This window comes from Trichechus manatus, unplaced genomic scaffold, assembly GCF_000243295.1.
Source record: "Trichechus manatus latirostris isolate Lorelei unplaced genomic scaffold, TriManLat1.0 scaffold00026, whole genome shotgun sequence".
Classification (NCBI taxonomy): Eukaryota; Metazoa; Chordata; class Mammalia; order Sirenia; family Trichechidae; genus Trichechus; species Trichechus manatus.
The window spans coordinates 7,108,049-7,133,300 of record NW_004443962.1 but is presented as its reverse complement, the minus strand read 5'-3'; the positions used below and the strand labels follow the sequence as shown (position 1 = coordinate 7,133,300).

Genomic DNA, 25,252 nt, shown 5'->3' with positions numbered 1-25,252 from the left:
GGATGGTAATAGCGCCACTCTTTCAAGATTATTGTGGGAATTAAATGAGGTATTTAACAAAACACTTAGCACAATACCTGGTACTTAGTAAATTCTCAATAAATGTTAACTACCCATAACACCCTGCTTAAATCCAAGATACCTCAAAGGTTACAGCAGTTGTTTTTCTAAACAGTGGGATTACACAATTATGACGGTACTTTAAAAATGGATTTATTAGAAGAAAACAAAATATCAGAGTGCAATAAAAGTATTGTTTTGAAAAATCTGTTTTATATACATATATATGCGCGTGCGCACACACACACGGATTCTTAACTTAGGCTCATGTAGCTTTTCTGTGATGCCTTCCCTAAGTCACCTTCAATAGACAGCACACCTGTCTCTTCCTCAGAGCACCAAGGCATTGTGTATGGAACTCCACACCATTTACTGCACTGTGTTTGGTTATGTCTGTCTCCCCCATAAGAATGTAAACTGCAAGGGAAATGCCTTATATATCCCTGTATTTCTGGTGCCTGAAAAATACTGGGGGCTCAGAGAATTTCTATTGAATGAATGAACAAATCATCAAAATCTAGTAGGTATTAAAAACATACAAAAATATACTGAACAACTTTCATTTTTATCTGATTGAGTTTTATTACTGTATAGAAATTCAAATTTAGCACAAGTCACACAAAATTCATGTCACTCTCCCACAGGGCCTATCATACTCCCTTCCGCCTGAAAGTGGTGTGTACTTAAGAAACTGAAATGCATGATATGCAAAATGGGGTTTAAAAAGCAGAACACTGAAAAGAAGAAATAAGGTAGAACATCAAAGCATACAGATGGGACACACTGTTTAAATTTTATGTAAGCACATCAGCCACCTTCATGCTTTTTTGTTAGGGGCAAAGAGAGCTGACGGAAAGTTACTAGGCAGAAAAGGTTGTTTCTATATTGCAAACTGTCCAAGGATTTCTCTCCCAAGTACTGCAGGTACCATGAGAATACATTTAAATAACAACACGGGGCAGGTACCTGCTTAAGTACTTTACACAGAGAAATATGAAAAACTTTAATATCTTAAATATAAATATATTATCACCATCATTCTCGATTGTATTTAAATATAAGAATCAAAGTTGTACAAATTCATCAACTATGCCTTTATTACAGCACAAAAAGACAAACCACTGAAAATCAATTCTAAAGAGACATTTTTCACCACACTTAAGAGGTACCAGAAGTCAAAAGTTAACCGTCTACTAAATCAAGATTACTTGTAAAACTTGGTTTTACGTTTATCACTAAGAATAAAATAAATGCAAATAAACATTTGCTTCAAATGAGACTTAAGTTTTAAAATACGAGTTCCTTTAGAATAAAGTCATTTTCCAAAATATTTCTTTCTAAATCACTAGGAACTTGACTGAGAAATTGGAAGTTCCCCACTTTTTAAGACTGCACCTCTCTTGATATAGTAAACTATGTACATGATATGGGGGGACGGGGGTAAGAATGGCATCACTATCTTAGGTCTTAGGCATTTTGCCTTCTTCCCCCAGACTAACTAATGTGAATGATAATTTACCTACTTTTTAAACATCTAAGGAAACAGCTATTTCACAAAAGCTTTCTTCTGTAGTCATTTTAAGTTATTATGAAACTCTATTTCAAAATAATTTACTGAACTTGGACATTAAAGCCAAGTCTTAATAGTTAACACTGATTTACTGAAGGAAGAAAAAAGATGAGATGTGATTTATAGTCCGAACAATTAAAGTGGCAACAGATGTTTGCTACTTATTAAAGTCTTCCCTACATTGGAAACAGTAATGGAATGACCCTAGCAAGGGCGTCAACACTCACCAGTATGAATCTTCTCATGTCTCTGTAGCAGGTACTTCTGTATGAAACGCATGTCACATTGACTACATTGAAAGGGTTTTTCGCCTTAAAATAATTTCACATCCATAAATTAGTTACTAGATAAAACAACAGTTTATAGTTACTATTTCTGAGGAAAAATAAATCTTACAAGCCCAGATTTGGGGAAATTCCAAAGTATCCAAACAAATTTCTGATATTTGCTCATTAACAGAATTTTATTTCCTCTTAAATTTTCCCCAAATATTTTCAAATTTACATTCTCATAATCACACAAAAATGAGATTAAATTGGATCTATATCCTTTAAGGAAAAGAGGAAACAAACAAAACAATTTAAAACAGAATTTTCAAAAATCACGAGGTTGGAGGCACTCTAAAGGACTCTAGTATGTCGTACAGTTTTCCTTTTTATCTGGTGGATGATGCACCCATCCTGCTCTCTACAGCTAACCGTCCCTTTATTCTTTCACTTAATCTTCTTCAGAACCTTCAGAAGTTTCTGAGCATCTCTTTTTAAAGAAAATCCTTTCTCATCAAACTTTCTCTTCTGTTAAAGCCTTTCTTTCCTTTTAAGTATTCTTAGTCTGCTCTATGCTGACAAACTTCCCTACAATCCTGAATCTCTCCTGCTTCAGTAACTTCTCTCCTTCTCTTTTACCACAGAACCTTCTTGAGAGAAGTCTACCCAAAGTCTCACATTCTTCACCATCCACTTGTGCTTTAACCCTTACACTTTGCTTTCTTACATGCTGCCCATGATCTCGCCTTGCTAAACTTCAATGAACTTTCCTCAGTTGTCTATCCCTCTCCATTCTCCTGAAAGTTTTGACGTTGATCGTGTCGTCTTTGAAATTCTCTCTTCTTTTGGCTTCTGGGACACTGTATTTTCCTAATTTATCCAATCTCCCCCCTTCATTACTCCTTTTTTTTAAGTCCTTGATTCACCCTACATGTCTAGTCTGTTTCTCCAAATACCAGTGATCAGTTTTTAGTTCTGCTCTCTACAAGTTCATGATCTTAGCCATCATTTGTCAAACTCTACCTGGCTGTCTTGTACAGAAAAATAAATGTTGACAGGCTTTTAATAGTGCACTCTTTAATTATTTCTCTAACTAAAAGGAACACATTAAGCCAAATAACTGTCCTGACCAAGGCTATTTAATTAATTTTGCACACCCACGCTCATTGTTTCCAAATTTAAAGGTTTTGCTGTTTTCTTCTGACACCCTGGCCTATGAATCTCTGATTTGGAATGTCAGGTTAGCTATGGTCTTAGGAATGAATGACATTTATGGGAGATGAAAATAGCAAAGATAATAATTTTAATGGCAATAAGCCCATTTTAATTCAAGAAATACCTGTATGAATGAAGACATGTCTCTGTAAGTGATAGTTCGTTCTAAAGGCAGCATTGCAGTGCTCACAAACATGAGATTTAGGGGTTTTCAAACCAAGTGATCCATCCTCATTTATTGTAAGGATCTAGTTAAAAAAAAAAAAGGCAAAAACAAAAGAAAGAAGTTTTTAAAACGTAATTAAATACTAACTGATAAAAAAGATAATGCCTTTTAATGCGAACAATGGTCACCAAAGATTATGAAATATTTTTTCCCTAAATAATCTTGAAAAAAACTGTAATGTTATCATTAATTGTAAGAGAGTATAATGTGGCTCAGAATGGGTAAAAATTACTAATAAAATCCTGGAAGCTATTTAAGTAAGATCTTAGTACTCTGCCCCCCTCCCCTCCAAAGCTAATGCCCAATGGAGTCCTAAGTATTGTCTGTTAGAGCGAGTTCAGCTTCATTCTCAGTTTCAAATCCTCACAAAAGCAGGACAAACATCTACTTTTTAGACACCACCTAAATATAATCACAAGGGAGTGGTTAAATAAATCATGAAAAATAAATACAATTTAACATTACATAGTTATTAAAAAAAAAAAATGAGAAAGCTCTCTATGTACTTATATGGAAAGAGCTCCAGGATTTATTGTTAAGTGAAAAAAGCAAGGTTTAGAGCCCAGTGTATGTTTTCGCTAATTTTTATAAACAAGGGAGTACATATAGGAATATTTATATTTGCTTGTATACGTGTAAAAACTATTTGAGTAGGATATACACTAAAATGTATATAACCTTGGTTACAGGGCTAGAGAAATGAGCAGATGGGAGATAGGGTGAGAATGAGACTTTGTACTGTGCACATTTAAAACATTTTTTTTGACCATATAAATGTTTATCTAGTCAACTTTTTTTTTTTTTCTTTTTCAAGGGAGTGAAAACTAAGGTCTGTAATCATCCTAGAGTAGAATTTGGAGTCTAGTTCAGTCCAGAATCACTAAGGTTATTCTAATATTATTAAGCTATTACTAAACATATTTCCAAAAAATATTTGCTAGATAAACAAATTAGAGATGAGTATAGAGAAGGAAGATAAAAGACAAGGAAATCAATCTTATTTTCCTGGGCTTCTTGAGGTTAACAATGTTGTGGACCCCATCTGGATATGGCCTGAGAGAAGAAACTACGGTTGGGCCTTGGGTATTTCAATTTATCAACTACTTATTCAACATGCAACATTCAACTGCCTCTCTAATCAGACATATGGCTGAGTAAAAATGATAAATGCCTCCTTTTTTCATTACTGAGGTGAGAAATAAGATGAAAGACTATAGAAGTGAGCGAAGAAGCAAAGAAAACTAGGAGCTAAGATCAGGAGGAACATGGCAAGTCAGGGAAAAAAGTGCTGGAGGTAGCGGCATACAGAGTGGGAGCTAAGAAATTGTGCCCAACACAGGGTTGAGAAATCTAGGAAACATTGTGAGAAATATAAACGTTTGTGGAAACTAATTAGGGCCTACAAGTACACAGCTATGACCCCTTCTCAAACCTAGGCGAAAAGGGAAGTAAGGGGGAAAAAAAGGCTTTAATCTTTTTCTTTTTAAACTTTTTTTTTTACTTTAAATTCAGGAAGACAGTTAAGCCTATACTGTATGTAAATCAATGGTAATTATTATGCAAATTATACAGGGCATTTGGGTTCTGGGCAAACTGCCAATGTGGTCAACAATGCTTCAAAGATTATGCACTAAAGTCATAGAGGGAAACATTTGGCAGGAGAATGGAAGTGGGTGTCACAGCTTCCTGAAGAGAGTCACTGAGGACGGAAAGTTTCATCTCTGGCCATTCAGTGAAAAATTTTTTCAACCCCTCCAAGCCACATAATCATATGCAAGTTAACACTGCAAAAAGAAAAACACAAAACCTTTTAGCTATGATTCAAAAGATCCCTAGCATAAAACAAAACAAAAATGTTAAATAAAAGAACTAAAAACATAACAGTACCAGGTATTTTTTCACATATGTTGATTACAAATGACCAGATCCAAGTGCCAAAAAACATGGCAGCTCGATAGCTTTCTGTGGCATAGCAACTGTGAGGAAGGGCTTTGTGGGGAACAAATCCGGCCCAAGTTACTCAATGTAAAACGGATGTAATCCTTGCCTGGACAAAGCCCTATTATAGAGAGAGTTAAGGAGTTCTAGATCATTGTTTTCTGGCACTAGAGGTAATGCTGCCTTTTATTGTGGATCCAAGCCTTAAAAAGGTGAATTTCATGGATGAAGCAACTACCACTGCCTCATGAAAAAAAGGACTGAAAAATCTAGCATTTTTATAAATCCAAGATAGAAAGACCAAATTCTTGGGCATTTAATACATCATTCTTCCTTTTTTATCTAGGCCAGAGTAACAAACATCTTTGTTGAACGGACATAGTAAAATTTATCTTGCCTCAAAAAAAGCATCAATGGTCTTTTCAATTTGTAATCTACTCTAAATATATCCACCCAATTTTGTCTGTTGTATTCACCACTGTAACTCCAGTGTTCCAAAAGCTGGCACACAGCGCGGACTCTATAATTGACACAGCTACCTGCTATCTCTACCAGATATTCTTCATAGCTCACCACTTCATTCTTTTAAAATAATTTTGTTAAAAGTGACACTTCTCCATTTTTCAGTCTTCAGGTAACTGAGTAGTGCCACAGAGACACGACATACGAAGCACAAAGTCCCTTTGTTGTAAAGAAATGGCACACTGATGCAGTAACATTTTCTTGGTATAGACTTGTCTTCTTTTCTTGCTCACACCCTTTCAAGATCTTTTAGTAGAGTCTTACCTGCTAAAGATGATTTTCTTTCTTCCCCTCAACATTAAGAATACTGCATCACTATACAAGTAGATTTTATGAACGCCATTACAACTAAAGAACTTAAATCCTAAGATGCCTACTATATATAGCATTTCCAGAAGCTTTACCTTGTCTCCTGTCACTGCTACTACAGGAGAAATATGGTATATTATAAAGACCAAGAAATCAGGCTATATCAAGAGTAATTAGCAATAGTCTAAACAATACTCAACATATTTGATTTTTTCCTTAACTATTTAGTAAATTCAAAACAGAATTTTACAGAGAAAGTCTTCAATACCAAATAAAATGTGGTCAATCAGCTTTCTTGATTTCATGGGTCTCCTGTAGATATATTTTCTGTTCTGAGCTAAATCTGTTCTCAGTCAGCTACCTACATATATGGTGAAGGTTGTCTTAAAAAATCTACTAATTTTCATCAGGCAAAGCCCTAAAACTCTCCCTATTCGATTCAGACATTTTTCACTCTTCAAGGGTCACTGCCACTGAATGACTGAAACATGGCATATCTCAAGGAGAAAAAGTTCTGCTCTCTTAAAAGGCAGATGTGATTTTCCCTACTCTATATATGAACTACTAAAGTTATTAAAACATATTTTAAACTAATGGTTATGATTATATAACATATTGTAAACTAGGTACGTTTTACCATACATTCTTAAATCAATCTAAATCTACTTCTAAACCACCAAAAGCCAAAGACAATTTCGAAGAGAACAGTTTGATTTAACAGTTTAAATTTCTCACCTATCATGAGTGGCTTTATTGCAATTGTGGGGAATGGGGAAAGCTTTTAAAATTCTCTTTACTCTCCAAATCCAACGAAATGGAAAAATAATGCAACTCGAAAAAACACACAACAGAAAAACGAAGTTGTTTAGAGCAACAACCATGAGATTTTAACCATCCTAGTTATCTCTAATATCCCACTTTCACACTGTCACTTTCTTTCATTGTTCCTCATTATCAAATTTCATTTTTAAATGGCCAACCTTTGATAGCTCTAGAACATGAAATTTATAATTAGCTAAGAAGGAAACTACACACAACCCAACAAGTATTACATCATAGAAGTCATGGATTTTCTCCACAGGAAGAGAATGAAGTTCCACATTCCTCCTCAAGGACAAAGTTTGTCAGATTTAATTTTACACATACATTTTCACTTTGGAAAAAAGTTGGTTTAGCCCTAGCTTGTAAATATCAGGAAAGAAGACATATAAAAGGATGTAGACAGCAGATTTTTGATGCGGACAGTTAGTGGATGTCATACTAAAGATAAAAGATGATGAACTAATGGCAGCACTACATACAAGGACGATTATAAAAAGGAAGAGAAACAAAGAAACAGCACTAAAACATACAGCATTCTGTAGTAATTTAGCGTAAAGACAAACAAATCACAATATCACCTGAGGCCCGCCCGAAAGAAAGGGGTTCACAGATTAACCAAATAACACAAGCAAGTCTTTAGCGTATCAGTAACTATTTGGAGAGGGAATGGGGGAAGAAGAATCTCAGTCCTACTATCTACAATAGTATAACAGTGGTGTAATTTAGTGAAAAGGGAACTTAAACGATATAGACCTTAAAAGTCCAAGGACAGAGAAAGTTACATACTGTGTGATTCCAACTACGCGACATTCTGGAAAAGGCAAAACTACAGAGACAATGAAAAGACCAGTGGTTGCCAGGAGATCAAGGGCAGGGATGAAGGATGAATACACGGAGCACAAGGCATTTTTAGGGCAGTGAAACTGTTCTGTGTGATAACTATAATGGTGGATACACGACATTATGTAGCTGTCAAAATCTATAGGCCTGTACAACACAGACAGTAAACCCTAATGTAAAATATGAACTTTAGTTAATAATAACGTATCAGTATGGGCTGATCAATTGTAACAAAGAGACCACAGGAATGCAAGGAGAAATAATGCGCAGGAGGGAGGGGGAACATGGGAACTCTCTGTACTTTTAGCACAATTTTTCTGTAAACCTAAAACTGCTGTAAAAAACACTCTATTAAAAAAAAAAGAAAAAAGAAAAAAAGTCCAAGGACACAACTGTATCGTAAGTAGAGTACAATAACTGATGTTCAGCATAATGACTCTGAGTTTCAGAAAAGGTTGTTTCTTTGCTGTTTCCTGAACAGTAAGGCAAAGAAGTATGTGATCTATTTTAAAGATTTACATCAAAAAATTTTTTAAAATTCTTAAGTTACAGTTCAGTTCTCTAGAAAAAAATAATTTACCTAGAATACATAAAGCCCTGGGAAAATTAGATAAATAAAATACTAATACAGTATTTTAACTCATTTCCTTCCTTAATCTTCTCAAGTACTATTCCATATTTCCTGTTTTCATGCTCAGTCTTATAATTAGTTCATCTTCAACTCCCACTTCTTCCTAAATCAAGGTAACATGAAGAAGAAAGTGTAACAAATGCCTGGTATTATCTATTTCTCTCTTCCTTTTAATTAAATTTTCCTCATTTTATACCATTCAATTTCAAATCTTTTTGACACTCAAATCCCAAATTTCAGAAGACAACCAGTGGAATGTAATAAAGCACTGGGAAAGAATTCTCTATATAATTTATAATCTACTTGGTTTGTGGAATATGCTCTGCCTTCGTAAATGCAGCATAACTTTGAATAATCACTTTCTACTCAGACCACCTAAAGTTTGTAACAGTTCCTTTCTGCATTAACTAATAAGAGATCCTAGAACATAACAGGTCCTCAAATTATTTGTTGAATGAATGAAAAAGGAAATATATTTCAGAGTAAGGAGAATTCAAAGTGCCCTGCTCTATCTCACTCAACTGCTAAGGCATATGAAAAAATTTATAACACGTTTACAATACTAGGTTAGATAATATTGTTATATTTTACTGAAAAAGAGTCTTAGAATTTATTAATGTTAACAAACCTCATAAAATCCTTCTGAGGTGGGAAATGCTATCTCTTAAAACAGCAGAGTCAGGTGGTGGTACCTCATTTATTGAGAAACTTCAACTATCAAGACTTGAGGTCCTTGTCACAAAACAATTTGTGTATTAATTGTTTAATGAGAAACTAATGTGCTCTGCAAATTTTCACCTAAAGCACAATTAAAAAAAAAAAAAAAAAGACTTGAGGTTCTTAAGCTTAAGTGTGTATCACAATCTGGAAGAAAAGACCTGGTAATTGACTCCTGTAAAGATTACGGCCTAGAAAACCCTATGGGGCAGTTCTACTCTGTCACATGGGGTTGCTGTAAGTCAAAAATTGACTCAACAGCACCCAATAACAACAAGGTATCATGATCACCTTGGACTATTTTAAAGTATAGATGGAACCCCCCTGAATAAGAATCTACAGGGGTGGGGGTGGGCATCTATAATGGAAAAAGCACAGCAAGAACGGAGAACCACTGACATAAACCCACCGAGACTGAACTGAAATCTTCTAAGACTTCTCACAAACTTCTAGCAAATGTGGTTATCTATAGTCCTAACCCACAACACAACAAAAAGAGATTGAAAGGGCAAAGGAAAGTGATGTTAAGTGGCCACGCAGGCAAAGAAATGTAAATACGAACAGCATGTCATTAAGGAAAGAAACAGTGGAGCAATTAAAAGCTGTCAAAACACACTTGAAAGTCTAGCAGTCAGGAGTTTTCAGGGTGAAGGGAAAAAAGCCCCAATATCTCAGCCATCCCAGAGGGCTTCATTATAATACATGTGACTTTAAAAAATGTTGACATCAGTCGTGAGACAGTAAAAGCTGAATTATGTTCAAACATACTATATTTAAAAAGAAACGATATACTGAAGATTTCTAACAAAGTGGTTAAAATAAGATAAAATCTGTAATTTAAAAGGGGCAGCCTTCTATTAAGTAGAAAATTTACTTTTATAAGCAGTTTATTCCATGAGAGTGTCAAAAAACCTTGATCTAGAGAACATTCCCTAGCTTGATTACCCTCTTCTTCATCAGACATGTTTCCAAACATATTTTGACAATTTTCAAATGCCAAACGTATCTTACAATAACTAGGTCTTGTCATATAAGAAAGGTTAGAAAGCAATTATTGCTTTAAAATCCATGGCAGCTAAGGGCGACCTTATAGTACTTCTCATCGTAGAGCTTACTCTGAAGACAGCTACATTCATATGAATGTATAAGCTCTGATATCTGTTTTTTTCTCTAAAAATCTATCACATTACTTTAGTTAATTTCCTGTACAGGCCCCCAATCTAATGAGACTCAATGATGACACATACTCAAAATATTCATATTGGCAAAATTCAAGATTTGGGAAAGAGTGGAATCCTCTAAGCAGAATAAATTATAATTATTTGAGAAACTTATAATTATTTTTCAGGAATTTAAAACACATAGCACTTACTGATTTACAGACCTGAGATAAAATTATTTTCTTTTCATACAAAGGGCATAAAGAGTTACTTTAATGAAAAATCTCTAGTGTTAATTTTTAAACTCACTCCTGAGAAAATATAAAATAACTCACTGGTTATAACTCAAAGTTTTAAGATTCCAGATACTTTCCACTCATCTGGAGACTGCAGACCAGTGTTTAAAACAGCCCACAACCATTCGTATATAACACGTCAGTACAATTTAAAATTAATTCTCAAACAGGTTTTCATTATTCTCACACCTCTGATATACATTATTTCTAGCCATTTCACCCTCCTAAGAATTCCCTTAAAAGACTGCCCTCAAACATTTTCTTATATATTATGCTTAGGTCTAATCTTTCATCTGGCAACTATATACGTATATAAATACTTAACAAATAATACCTTTGGAAATAATATAAAATAGTACTTTATAAATGACTTTAATTATCTCAAATTAGGTAAGTATCTTAAGCTCTGTAAAAATATGACTGTATTGCCTCTATTTTAGAAATGCCTAGAACATACCACCAAAAAAAGATTCCAAATAACACTCTACTGGAAGTAGAATCACAGTTTAGTTTTAATCAGAATTTCAGAAAGACACTACACTCAGGAATAGTACCAGAAAAACATGGCAATAAAATAACTAAAATGACCTAAAATGTACATATATTACGTTGTTTTTAAAGACTTGAAACAGATTCCCCACAGATGAGTAGCGAACCCAAAGTAATATCATCAGTCATGATCACAAATTATTTTAGAAATTAATTTCTCCTCTCAAAACCTGGTATTGTTCTGTATAAGAAGAATCTGATCTACACCTTCATGTAAAAAAAGGGGGGTACCATGTAAATTACTAGGAAAAAACATTAAGACCCCAAAAAAAGTGAGGAATACAGGGAGAGAGAGAAGGGAGGGAATGAAGGAGGGAGAGAGACAGAGGAATGCAGGAGGGAGGGAAAGGGGGGACATAGAAAGCATCAGACATGAAATTTAAAATGCCGATAAGTATGAAAAAAGCTTAATATGACTGGTAACTAAAAAAATGCAAATTTAAACTACAATTAGGCAGCCACCTTAAGCTCTAAAATAAGCAGCTCCTACTCAAGGCTGGTAAAGTGTAGACACACACCTCAGCTCCACCGCTGGTGGGAAATGTCCCTGGTCCAACATTTCTGAAGGGAGTAACATTATCAAGACACCTTTTTAAAAACTCACGCCCTTTGACTCAGTAGTGCACAAAGATCCATAAACAAATACAAGTGCAGCATGATTTAAAACAGAGAGACAGAGAATACATCTTAAATGTCCAACAACAGAGTATTTGTTAAATATACTGTTAATATAAAAAAATATTATGCAGCTAATAAAAATGTTTATAAAACCATTAATAACACTTTAAGTGTAAAAACAGCTTACACACACTGAAGTATCTAAAATCAAGAAATTAAAAAAAATACACAAAGTTTTTAAAAGATACAATGGGAATATGGCAGAAAATTCAGGAAACGTAAAAATGTGACCATGGGTTATTTTAGTCTCTATATTTTTTAAACTTTGCTATAGTCGGCATACTTAAGTATCTCAAAAGCAATGGTATGCTGGAAAATGTTTAATGACCTGTTAGTCAAAGGGCTGGGAAGTGTTTGCTGATTTCCATGGCGTAAATATTCTCACCATGGCCAATTTCCAGCTACCAACAGTTTTAGCAACTGGGTTGCAAATTCCAGAAATCAGCATACCAATGAGTCCAAAAGCAAACAAAATATATAAATAATAGTGATAACTAGGATTTCAAATCACAAATGCCCAGAAATCGTGTCCATTTAAAAAAAAAGCAAAAAAACATGTAGGCAACTCCTAATGTTTACTGGGTCACTTGTTTACAAATACATTCATTCACCTATAAAATGTTTATTGAGGGCCTACTAATGCACATTCTTGGGATACAGCTATGAATAAAACAAAGTCCCTGCCCTCATGGAGCTTACATTCTATGACAAGTATCCCACAACCTTTTTTCCTGATGAACAACTGGTATTGAATCTTTCTGAAACCTTAATATTAAAATAAGCAAAACTAACATGAATGAGAAACAAGGTCACTGCATACCATCTCCTCATTTTCAGAGACAAGAGAAACATGGAGAAAGAAAGTTCATTTTAGGAAAAAGACAGACATGGTGAAGAGAAGTGGGGCAAACAGTGAGAGAGATGGCCCACCAACTCCATGCAGGCATGCATCCCTTGCTTCCTCCTGGTGAAGCTGGTGTGACACTCCAACCTCACTAACCACGTGACTTTTGCTTCTGTCTTATGAGCAGCCAGGTTACTGCCCATGAGATTAACCAACAGGTTGGGATTAAAAGGTTAGGGACCACCATTTTACTATATTCTCTTACTTTTGCAGGAGAACGTTGTTTCCTCTTCTTCTTTTTCTGTAAGTCTACTGGTTCTCTGATTTGCTTTTTGTCTCTCATCAGCTGCTCAGATACATCAGTAAAAGTAATTTCCTGCTTTACACTTATCTGTTAAAAAAAAAAAGCCAATTTTAGAAATGAATAAGAAGTCCCTGTGACAAAAAGCCATTGCATGTTTAATCCTTTGCTAAAACCTACATGTGGGTGCTCCCAGAATGACTATTTATATCTGTATGCCAGCCAACTGAATAGAGTGTTAAAGAATTCCTTAATAGGCAAATGAGAAATAAGAATCAAAAGTACATAAAATGAAGGATAAACTAAGATTAAAAAAAAAAAACTATCTGGAAAAAAGATGAAAGACGTTCTGGGAAAGATGATCATAAAACTTAGCAAAATAAAGTATAAGTTAGAACACAGTAACATCCATTTCATTCTCACATTTAAGGAAACTGACGCTGAAGTTAAAAGCACAAGAAAGGGTTAAGTCCCTAAAATCAGTAAGATATTGGGGGATAAAAGGGGTATCTAGACATCTCGAGGGGCGCTCCCTCAATCTATAAAATACAAGAAAACAATACATTCTCAATGACAGAAAAAAAGAAAGCAATACAAAATTCCAGAAGATGATCGCATCAAAAGAAAGGCAAGACGAACTAACTGAAAATTTAATTATTTTTGTCTCAACACTACTGACAAGATCTTAGCCGGTATTTTCCTGGCCTTCTACTAGAAAACATGACCAAATATGCATTCAGAATTGCACGTGGATGGTTTTAGGCTGCTAGTTTGCACAAGATATAATGCTAACTACACAATAAATAGAGAAATACTACAAGAAACAGTAAGATTTCACCAATGCTATGCTATCTTTCGTTCTTGGTTCTCACAGATATGAAAGAGTTGGTTGTCCTAAAAAATTAATTCACCAAGGTTCTAGGACCACTGATGGTAACATCAATCCTCATCATATTTGATGGTGTTCTGTCATCCACTCCTCATTGCCACATTTTCAATCTGTCCTTGAAATGAAAACACAAGGATCTTAAAATGAACTCAGCAGGCTATGAAATGCATTAAAAATCCTTGAGAATAATCCTAGAAGTACAACATGCTAATCGTCACATTTTCAAAAAACACACTTAAAGAATGATACAGAATATTATGAACATCTTACAGATTCTTAGTGTAAAGTTGGAAACCAGACGTGCAGAAGGGGTTCATAGGGAAAATGCAACATAAACCAGGGATTTCAGATTGACAAAATAAGAAACTGCAAGCTTTCCTGAGTTCCTGAAATGTAAGCAGTATATATACCAGTCTATAATGTATAAATTGATAAAGAGAATCACAAATCAAGGAGAACTTTGGCACAAAAACATGATGTAAATGAAGACTGAGCTAGTAATTCTTTCTATCGGGTTACAGAACAGTACTAGTCCCATCCTTATGAATTCTTTTAGGTTCATTTACATAGAACATACAGTGATGAAATCGCCACCAACAAGGCTTTGGAATACACATCCTACCACCTCTGAAGTGATATTCACTGAAATACAATTACCTGGGCTGAGCATGAGACGAGGATAGATGATAAACACTAACTAAGCAGCTATGTTTTATTTTGTAGGACCAGCAAAAAGTACTTAAAAGATTTTGGTCAGCTTATAAATTGGAAAGAAGCCACAAAAATGTAGCAAGTAAGAGTGTCAAGTAGAGCATAAGCCAGATTCACAAATAAGCGCTACAATATCACAAGCCAAAGAACAGCCTTTACATACAGGGACTGAAAAAGATTAATACGTGTGTCTGAACCTTTTAGTTATCTCCACATACATGGAAAGTGATCGTATTAGTGCTGTTATTTTCAAATGTAAGGCATATTATATTAGTTTTGTGTTCTCAGTATTACTTTTCATCTAAAATAAACCAAATTAATCAAAGCAGGCATCAGCAGAGCTGTGGTTTTTGAAAAAAAAAAAAAATGATTTGCTGGATTTTTGAAACACTCATCAGAGCATCAAGAAAAGCCAGTCAGAGCAGCGACACGAACAGACATATGCACACCCATGTTCACTGCAGCATTATTCACAACAGCAAAAAGATGGACGCAACCTAAGTGCCCGTCAACAGATGATGGATTAACTAACTGTAGTATATACACACAGTGGAATATTACACAACGATAAAGAATAATGATGAAGCCGTGAAACATCTCACAACACAGATGCATTTGGAGGACATTATGCTGAGTGAAATACGTCAATCACAAAAGGAAAAAGATACTGTATGAGACTACTACTACAAAGTAACAACAAAAGGTATACACCCGGAAAAAAAATTCTTTGATGGTTACCGGGGAAGGGAGGGAAAACCACCAATTAGGTAGAAGACACGAGTTAATATTGGTGAAGGGAAAGGCAATACATAATATGGGGAAAGTCAGTACAACATGACCAAGGCAAGAGAGGACACTGAGTGGAACGTAAGCATAAAGGGCAACTATGGTAACCACCATAGCTCAGACAATCCTGCAGCAATAGCATTAACAAAGGATAATTTACAAAAGGACAAACAGGTAGGCAGATACACCAAGAGGCGTGGGAGGGATGTAAGGGAACATACCCGCCAGCAAATACAGGTTTAGTGGTGGATACTTCTACCTACATGACTGTAGGTACGGCTCATACAGAGCACACAAGAGGTAAAGTCAGGGAAATCTCTTAAATATAACCCAGCATCTTGCAGGATGAAGTTCCTAGGCTAGAAGACAAAGGACCATAGACTCAGGGAACATCTACATCAATTGGTACAAGATAGTAAATAAAGACAGTGTTCTGCTATCCTACTTTGGTGAGTAGTGTCTGGGGTCTTAAAAGCTTGCAAGCAGCCATCTAAGACACAACTATTTCTCCCTTCCCGTGGGAAGCGAGGGAGAGTGAAGGCGACCAAAGACTCACAGCCTACATGACCCTAAGACCAGAAGAACTAGATGGTGCCCAGACACTACTACCAACTGCTCTGACTGGCATCACAATGCGGGGTCCTGGACAGACTGCGACAAAACTGCAGAACAAATGAATCAAATTCACAAAAAAGACCAGATTTACTAGTCTAACAAAGACCGGAGGAACCTCTAACACTAAGGCCCTAAGACACACCCTTCTAACCAGGAAATAAAGCCATTCCTGGAGACCACCTCTCAGCCAAACAACAGAGAAGATAAACAATAACACCCGAGACGAATGCAATCTTTAGAACAATCAATTATGAGAAGGCAGGATGGGGTAAATAATCAGGCCAAAAGAAAATAGGGAAACCAGGGCAGAAATGGGGAGAGTGCTGACACACTGTGGGGAATGAAACCAGGGTCATGAAACACTTTATGTACCAACTATAGAATGGGAAACTATTTTGCTATTTAAAAAAAAAAAAAAAAGACAGACAAGCAACAGTCCAAGAAATATATCAGATTTTTAAAAAACAAAAACAAAATCTTTAGTTTCTTCCTGTCACTTGAGCGTATACCATTTCACCTAGTCCATGAGCACCCTTCTGTCTACATTCCATTATATTAATTTCAGTGCTGCTCCTGCTACCAGCCCAGAAATACCACCACCATCACCACCACCCTACCCACTCTTCTTTTATCAGATTTGACTAAACCCAGACATTTTTCTCCGAAAACTCTAAGACTTCTGCTCATTCACCTATACATTCTCCCTCCAGCCACTCAATCTGATACTATCGAAGCCATCAGGCATGACTCCCACTTCATATCTATCTCCTACACTCACCTACTTCCTCCCCAACATTCTCAGAAAAGGCAGAGTCCTATTGAGTCACGTTTCCTTTTCCTTACTTCCGCCCAAAGAGGGTCTTTCTCGTTAGTTCTAAAATCTCTCTTAAGTATCCTGATTTTTTCTCATTTTCAATCTCTCCCTCTTTATTCTTCTGACCTTAAGTATAAATACTCACTGTTGTCAAGTCAATTCCAACCCATAGCGACCCCACACGGTTTCCAAGATTGTAAATTTCTACAGAAGCAAACTGTCACATCTTTCTCCCATGGAGCCACTGGTGGTTTGGAACTACCAACCTTTCGGTTCACAGTCAAGAGCTTTAACCACTGCACCACCAGGGCTCCTTAAACATAAACAAGTCTCTTTATATTGAATGAAGCCCTGGTGGTATAGTGGTTAAGAGCTTGGCTGCTAACCAAAAGGTCAGCAGTTCAAATCCACCAGCCGTGTCCTGGAACCCTATGGGACAGTACTACTCTGTCCGATAGGGTCATTATGAATCGGAATCAACTCAATGGCAATGAAGGTTTTTTTTTCTCTTTATATTGAAAAAAACCCTTCCGCTGATTCTAATTACTAATAACTCAAGCCCAGAATGCAGAATGACTTAGGAACTTATAATTTCTGACCCAACAATGAACTGTCTTACTTTCATATTTAACCGTTTCACGTACCCATATCTTGTCTTGAAGGAAGATATTCTTCTTTGGTACTTCCCATAATAGCTTTCATGCATTTATTTATTCATCAGCTACTAAGTACCTACTATGTGCTAAGTTCAGTCTACTATAACAAAAACATTTACTGAGAGCCTAATATGTGCGCAGCACCATTCTAGATACTAAAGGCACATTCTAGAAACTGAGGTCTCCTTTCCAAAGGTCTTAAAATCTAAATAAAAACCAAAGACGGACTGACACAGTGGCCGCAACAATGGGCTTAAGCGTAACAACGATCATGAGGATGGCACAGGACCAGGCAGTATTTTGTTCTGTTGTACACTGGGTTACTATGAGTCGGAACCAACCTGATGGCACCAAACGACAACAAAATCTAAATGGAGAGTTAAACGATGCATTACAACAGAAAAAGAACTAGTAATTCAAGATAGCACGTTAAGCTCTAACAAAAGGAACGGTACAGGCGCTAAGTGCAGGAATTCAAAGGCAGAAATAAGCACGAGCTGAAATAACTGCAAAAGTCTTCATGGACAGAACAAGAGACTTAATCAGACCTACAAGTTTGTATATTTATATATCTCCACTTCTAATTTTTTCTTCCAAACCTGCTATTCTTCCCAACTTCCTTCTTCCAGACTCAAAAATGTTAATAAATAACAAACGTAAAAGTACCTAAAATAATATTGCCAGATATAGTATATGATGAATAAATACTTCATTTGGTTTGCAAATCTGCAAACATTCACTCCCAACATCCTACATCCATATCCAGTGGCATCTATTTAATTCCAGCTAACCTTACCAACCTTGCCGACTTAGGGCATTATCATCTCCCAATGTATTCTCCCACAAATAAATTAATATTAAACTCTATTTTCATGCTTCTTGTGGTCAATGGTATCAATTACAAGCTCTCTAGCTCAGCTTTTAAGATCTATATGAGATACTTTACATGACAGACCCAGGTCATCTTGCCGAAGTGTCCATCCTTACCATTGCTCCTCTCCATTTCAAACTTTTCTGGAGCCCTAGGTCCCTTTCAATCTTCATGTTCAATTTTTGGTATTCTCACCCTTCCACTGACCCCATTCCTGCTGGGGGATCAGCAGAAGGCGCCTTTCTGCTTTCCTCTATACCTGTGCTACTGATTCCATCCCCACCATCTGAAGGGCTTTGCTGTTTCGCTGCTTCTCTAAAACAGTCAGGCTTAACTCCACCTGCTCCTCCTTCTCTGCCTAAAAGCACACTCAAATTTCCCCTCTAAAATAAATTCTCCTGACCAAAATTTTTCCAACTACTCTCCTTAAGGTCAAATTTTCTGAAATAATAATCTATAGTCTGCAAATAGAGACAAAATACACTGTCCCTAAATTTTGAGAAGTGGTTATTCTGAGAGTAAAGCAGTACCCATCCCACTGCCATCGAGCCTATTCTGACTCATAGCGACCCTATAGTATAGAGATAGAGCAGAACTGCCCCATAGGGTTTCCATGGAGCGGCTGGTGGATTCCAACTGTCGACCTTTTTGGTTAGAAGCTGAGCTCTTAACCACTGTGCCATCAGGACTCCAAAGTAATACACAGACATATAAAAAGGACACATTTAACTTTCCTAGAAGGAATTTGTCCCAAAATGTTGTCTGGGAAATACTCAAGTTGAATCAAGGTAACCAGATGTACAGTAAGTGTTAAAATGTAAACGAAAGCTAGGACACAATTAACTGCACTGCAAACACTATCTGAAGAAAGAATATCAGCAATATTTGGGGGTATTCATGAAGTCCAGAAAAAAGAGACATCTAAGACCAACAGTAAATCTCTGTATCTCCAGCCTTGGTTAGGCAAGGACAGCTAGATGTCACCAGTCAACAGGTCAAGCTCACCAAACCCCAGAACAGGGCAGGGAGAGGAAGCAGGATGCTGATGGATACAGATCTCTGTGAATCACAATCCATAACCCTCTCTTCTGCCCACCCCATACTGCATGCAAAATTTTGAAAGGAGCTAAACTTTTCCGGGAGGGAGTCCATAGCTGTTCTTTGATTTTGAAAAGGTTCAGGGATCCACAGTTTACAACAAACATCTGGTCCATTTCCCTATTATATTTCTCACTATAAATTTACAACTGGTTGCTACGTCAGCACCTTACAGTTTAGATAACGATAAGACAAGTAGATGAAGTAACCAAATCAAGTCATCTTACCTGAAGTAATGTTGACCATACCCATCCTACTTGGAAATTCCATTCTTCCAACTTCCATAACATCTCATGTTCCTCATAGTAGTTCTTCTCCATCCATCAGGCCAGTATGTGTGTGCCTTTAGTTTGTAAGAGTTTCAGTAAATCTAGATCAGTGGTTCTCAAAGTGTGGCCCAGGGACTCCTGAAGGTCCCTGAGACCCTTAAGGTGATCCCTGAGATCAAAACTATTTTCAAAATAATAACTTGCTTTTTTCACTCTTCTCTCACAACTGTACAGCATCATTTCCCAGAGGCTATTTAATATGTGATGTCACCACAGACTGAATGCATAAGCAGGTATGAGAAAACAGCTATCTTATATTAAGTCAGACAACAAAGAGATTTGCAAAAATGTAAAACAATGTCTCTCTTCTCATTAAATTTTTTGTCATAGAAAACAGGATTATTTTTCATTACGTTAACAAGTAATGTTATTTTATAAATTAATAAAATTTTAAATCTCAGTTTTAATTTTGAATATGGTAAGTATTGACAGATATAACCAACATAAACAACAGCATTTAGGAGACCTCAATATTTTTTAAGACTGTAAAGGAGTCACAAGACCAAAAAAGTTTGAGAATCACTGATCTAGATACATCTTAACTATACTTGCACTCCCTCTCTCTTCTTCCCCCTTAATTCTCTTTTAATACAGATGCCTGGACCTCATCAACATATAGAAATAAATATAGATGTGTGTGCATGTATGAGTTATAGACATACATGTATTTCCTACAAGTGTCTGCTGAGATCACCAAGGAGCAATGGCACCCAACACACCTAGCACACAGAACTTGGTTTCTAAATACCTATATTCAAATAAAAGAAGCCAGGGTTCCTTGGAGAAATGGCTGATTACAGAGGAGGGACACAGAAAATATACAATATCAAGGAACATCTTGTGGTGTAGAAGCTAAAGAAGTGCTCAAAAAAGGATCAGAGCATGTCAAAAGGGCACAAGAGCCATCCTGAAGGAGCTCCTAATGGCCAAAGCTAGAATAATTGGCACAACAAAATAAATGACAGTATTGGATTATAACCCATAAAATAAAATGAATATATGCGAGTCCAACTGATATAAATTATTAGGGGAAAAATGGTGGAAACATTTTCCTTAAACAACTCTTACTTAAACAAGAATTGTTGTTGTCATTATTGTCAGGTGCTGTCGAATCAGCTCTGATTCACAGCCACCCTTTGAACAACAGAATGAAACACTGCCTGGTCCTGCGACAGCCTCACAATCGCTGCTATGCTTGAGCCCATCATTGCAGCCACTGTGTCAATCCAGCTTATTAAGGGTCTTTCCTTTCTGTCTACTTTAGTAAGCATGATGCCCTTCTCCAGGGACTAAACAACAATTATAATTCATAAATACAGAAGAAACGAAGAGAGATCTAAGTAAGTGGAAAAACATACTCGCACATGGACAGGAAGACTCAACGTTTCGAAAATGTCAATTTTACCCAAAACAATCTACAGATACAAAGCAAACCCGATCCAAATTCCAACGGCATTTTTTAACAAGATGGAGAAACAAATTACCAACTTCATATGGAAAGGGAAAAGGCCCTGGATAAGTAAAGCATTACTGAAGAAGAACACAGTGGGAGGCCTCACACTACCTGATTTTAGAACCTTTTATACCACCAAAACAGTCTGGTACTGGTACAACAACAGATATATAGACCAATGGAACAGAATTGAGAATCCAGACATAAATTCATCCACCTATGAGCACCTGATATTTGACAAAGGCCTGAAGTCTGTTAACTGGGGAAAAGACAGTCTCTTTAACAAATGCTGCTGGCATAGCTGGATATCCATCTGTAAAAAAAAAAAAAATGAAATAGGACCCATACCTCACACCGTACACAAAAATTAATTCAAATGGATCAAAGACCTACATATAAAATCTAAAACAATAAAGATCATGAAAAAAAATAGGCACAATGTCAGGAGCCCTAATACATGGCATAAACAGTATACAAACCAAAACTAACAATATACAAACACCAGAAGAGAAACTAGATTACTGGAAGCTCCTAAAAATCAAACACTATGCTCATCAAAAGACTTCACCAATAGAGTAAAATGAGAAACTACAGACTGGGAAAAAATTTTTGGCAATGACATATCCAATCAGGGTCTAACCTCTAAAATCTACAAGATACTGTAACACCTCAACAACAAAAAGACAAATAATCTAATTAAAAACTGGGCAAAGGATATGAACAGGCACTTCACCAAAGAAGACATTTAGGCAGCTAACAGACACATTAGGAAATGCTTGCGATCATTAACCGTTAGAGAAATGCAAATCAAAACTACAATGAGATACCATCTCACCCCAACAACGCTGGCACTAATCAAAAAAACATAAAATAATAAATGTTGGAGAGGTTGTAGAGAGATTGGAACACTTATGCACTGCTGGTAGGAATGTAAAATGGTACAACCACTTTGGAAAATGATTTGGCACTTCCTTAAAAAGCTAGAAATCGAAACACCGTATTATCCAGCAATCCCACTCCTAGGAATATATCCTAGAGAAATAAGAGCCATCACATGAATATACATATACACACCCATGTTCACTGTAGCATTGTTCACAATAGCAAAAAGATGGAAACAGCCTAGGTGCCCATCAGCAGACAAACGGATAAACAAAGTATCGTACATACACACAACAGAATGCTATGCAACCATAAAGAACAATGACGAATCCGTAAAACATCTCATAATATGGATGAATCTGGAGGGCATTACTACTGAGTGAAATCAGTCATAAAAGAACAAATATTGTATGAGACCACTACTATAAGAACTCAAGAAAAGGTTAAACACAGAAAAAAGCATTTCTTGATGATTAGGAGGGTAGGGAGGGAGGGGGAGAAGAATTCACTATCTAGATAGTAGACAAAAATCAACTTCGGTGAAGGGAAGGACAACACACAATACAGGGGAAGTCAACACAACTGGACCAAAGCAAAAGCTAAGAAGTTTCCTGGACACATCCAAATATTCTGATGGACAGAGTAGCTGGGGCTGGGGCCTGGGGACATAGTTTCGGAGGACATCTAGGTAAACTGGCATAACAAAGTTTATTAAGAAAATGTTCTGCATCTCATTTTGGTGAGTGGTGTCTGGGGTCTTAAAAGCTTGCAAGCGGCCACCTAAGATGCATCAATTGGTCCCATCCCACTTAGAGGAAAGGAGAATGAAGTAAACCAAAGACACAAGGAAAACATTAGCCCAAGAGACTAAAGGACCACACAAACCAAAGACTCTATCAGCCTGAGACCAGAAGAACTAGAAGGTGCTTGGCTACAACCAATGACCGTCCTGATAGGGAACACAACAGACAGTCCCAGATGGAGCAGGAGAAAAGCGTGGAGCAGAACTCAAATTCATGTAAAAAGACCAGAATTAATGGTCTGACAGACACTGGAGGAACCTCTGAAACTATGGCCCCTGGATGCTCTGTTAACCCAGAACTGAAACCATTCCCAAAGCCCACTCTTCAGACAAAGATTAAACAGCACTATAAAACAAAAAATAATACACATGAGCAGCATGCTTCTTAGTTCAATCAGATACACGAAACCAAATGGTGGCTCCTGTCTGGAGGCAGAAAGGGACAGGAACTGGTTTAATGGACACAGGAACCCGGGGTGGAAAAGGGAAGTGTGCTCTTACATTGCGGGGACTGCAACTAATGTCACAAACAATATGTGTATAAATTTTTGTATGAGAAATTTAAAAAATAAAGTGTATATGGAGAACAATAAACCATTTGAAATCTAAAAAAAAAAAACCTAACTACAATCTAATTATGAGAAACCATCAAATAAACCCAAAGACCAGTACTCATCAAAAGTGCCAAAAGCAATTACAGCCAGAACAATATGACAAAAAAAGAAATAAAATGTATCCAGATTGAAAAAGAAGTAAAATTACCTCTGTTTGCAGATGACATAATCCTATATACAGAAAATCCCAGAGTCTGCAAGAAAACTTCTAGAGCTAACAGAGGAATTTAGGGAAGTTGCGGGGTAAAAGGTCAACAAACAATAATCAGTTGCATTTCTATACACCAGCAATGAGAAATCTGAAAGGGAAATGATTCCATTTACAATAGCATCTAAGAGAATAAAATACCTAGCAATAAATCTAACCAGGGATGTGAAGGACTTATACAATGAAAACTATAAAACACTGCTGAAAGAGATTAAAGAAGTCTTGAATAAATGGAAAGATGTTTCATGTTCATGGATTGCAAGACTTAACAGTGTTAAGATGTCAACACTACCACAAAGCAGTCTATACATTCGACACAATCCCAATCAAAATTCCAACAGTCTTCTTCATAAAAATGGATAAAACAATCCTCAACTTTATACAGAATGGCAAGAGGTGCCATGAATTGCTAATGCAATGTTCAAAGAGAAGAACAAAGTAGGAGGGCTCACATTTCCTGACTTTAAAACATATTATACAGCTACAGTAATCAAAACAGTCTGGTACTGGTATAACAATAGACACACAGACCAACAGAATAGAACTGAAAGTCCAGAAATAAACCCACACATCTATGGTCAACTGATTCTTGACAAGGGTGCTAAGTTCAATCAATGGGGATAGAAGAGTCTCTTCAATAAACAGTGATGGAAAAATCTGATTTCCATATGCAGAAATATGAAACAGCATCCATGCCTCAAACCATATACAAAAACAAGTTCAAAATGGATTAAGGACCTATATGTGAAAACAAAAACCATAAAATTCTTAGACGAAAATGCAGGGGCAACACTGTTAGGCCTAGCTTTTAATAATGGATTATGTAATAGTAACAAAAGCACAAATGGCAAAATCAAAAATAAATGAGTGGGACCTCAAAAAAATTCAAAACTTTCACTCATCAGAAGTGAAAAGACAAGCTACCAACTAGGAGAGTATCTCCGAAAACCGTATTTCTGATAAGAATCTAAACCAAACTATGAAATTTTAACATCTGAACTACAAAAAGACGAATAACCCAATCATAAAATCGGCAAAGGACTTGAACAAGATATTTCACCAAAGAGGACATTCAAATGGCCACCAAACACATGAAAAGATGCTCAACGTCACTAGTCAGCAGAGAGACGCAAATGAAAAACCACAATGAGACACCATTTCATTCCTACTAGGATGGCTAAGGGGAAAAAAAAAAGTGTCAAGGTCATAAAATACAAGGAAAGACTAACCAATTGCCACAGACTATGGGAGACTAAGAAGATACAATAAATAAACACAATCTGGGATCCTGAACTGATTCCTGGAACAGAAAAAAAGGCATTAGGATAAAAATAACTGAAATTCAAATACTTAATAGCATTTCACCAATGTTAAGTTCTTGGTCTTGACAACTGTACTATGGTTGTGTAAGTTTTAATACTGAGAAGTTGGGTGAAGGGTGTATGTGAACTCTGTACTTTTAAAAATAACTTTTCTGTAAGGCTACAACTATTTTAAAATAAAAAGTTTAAAAAGTTGTCCTAGACTTGGATTTTTCTAACTAAAAAATGTTTAGTGTTTATATGGTGTCTTACCACTCT

General features: G+C 36.3%; 1 protein-coding gene across 7 annotated transcripts in view; it reads right to left on the bottom strand.

The window, feature by feature from the left end:
- The window catches only part of ZNF148 (zinc finger protein 148), a 145,684-nt gene that overhangs the window by 50,880 nt on the left and 69,552 nt on the right, over positions 1 to 25,252 (bottom strand). For 6 of the 7 annotated variants that reach the window (XM_004373607.1, XM_023728783.1, XM_023728781.1 and 3 more), the window contains 3 exons: positions 12,909 to 13,034; positions 3,236 to 3,359; positions 1,858 to 1,941 (listed from right to left, as the gene is read on the bottom strand). In XM_004373607.1, the coding sequence (XP_004373664.1) occupies positions 1,858 to 1,941; positions 3,236 to 3,359; positions 12,909 to 13,034 (334 nt within the window). Of the gene's footprint in view, positions 1 to 1,857; positions 1,942 to 3,235; positions 3,360 to 12,908; positions 13,035 to 19,611; positions 21,162 to 25,252 lie in introns of those variants that run through there. The other variant, XM_012554766.2, reaches the window with a different exon arrangement.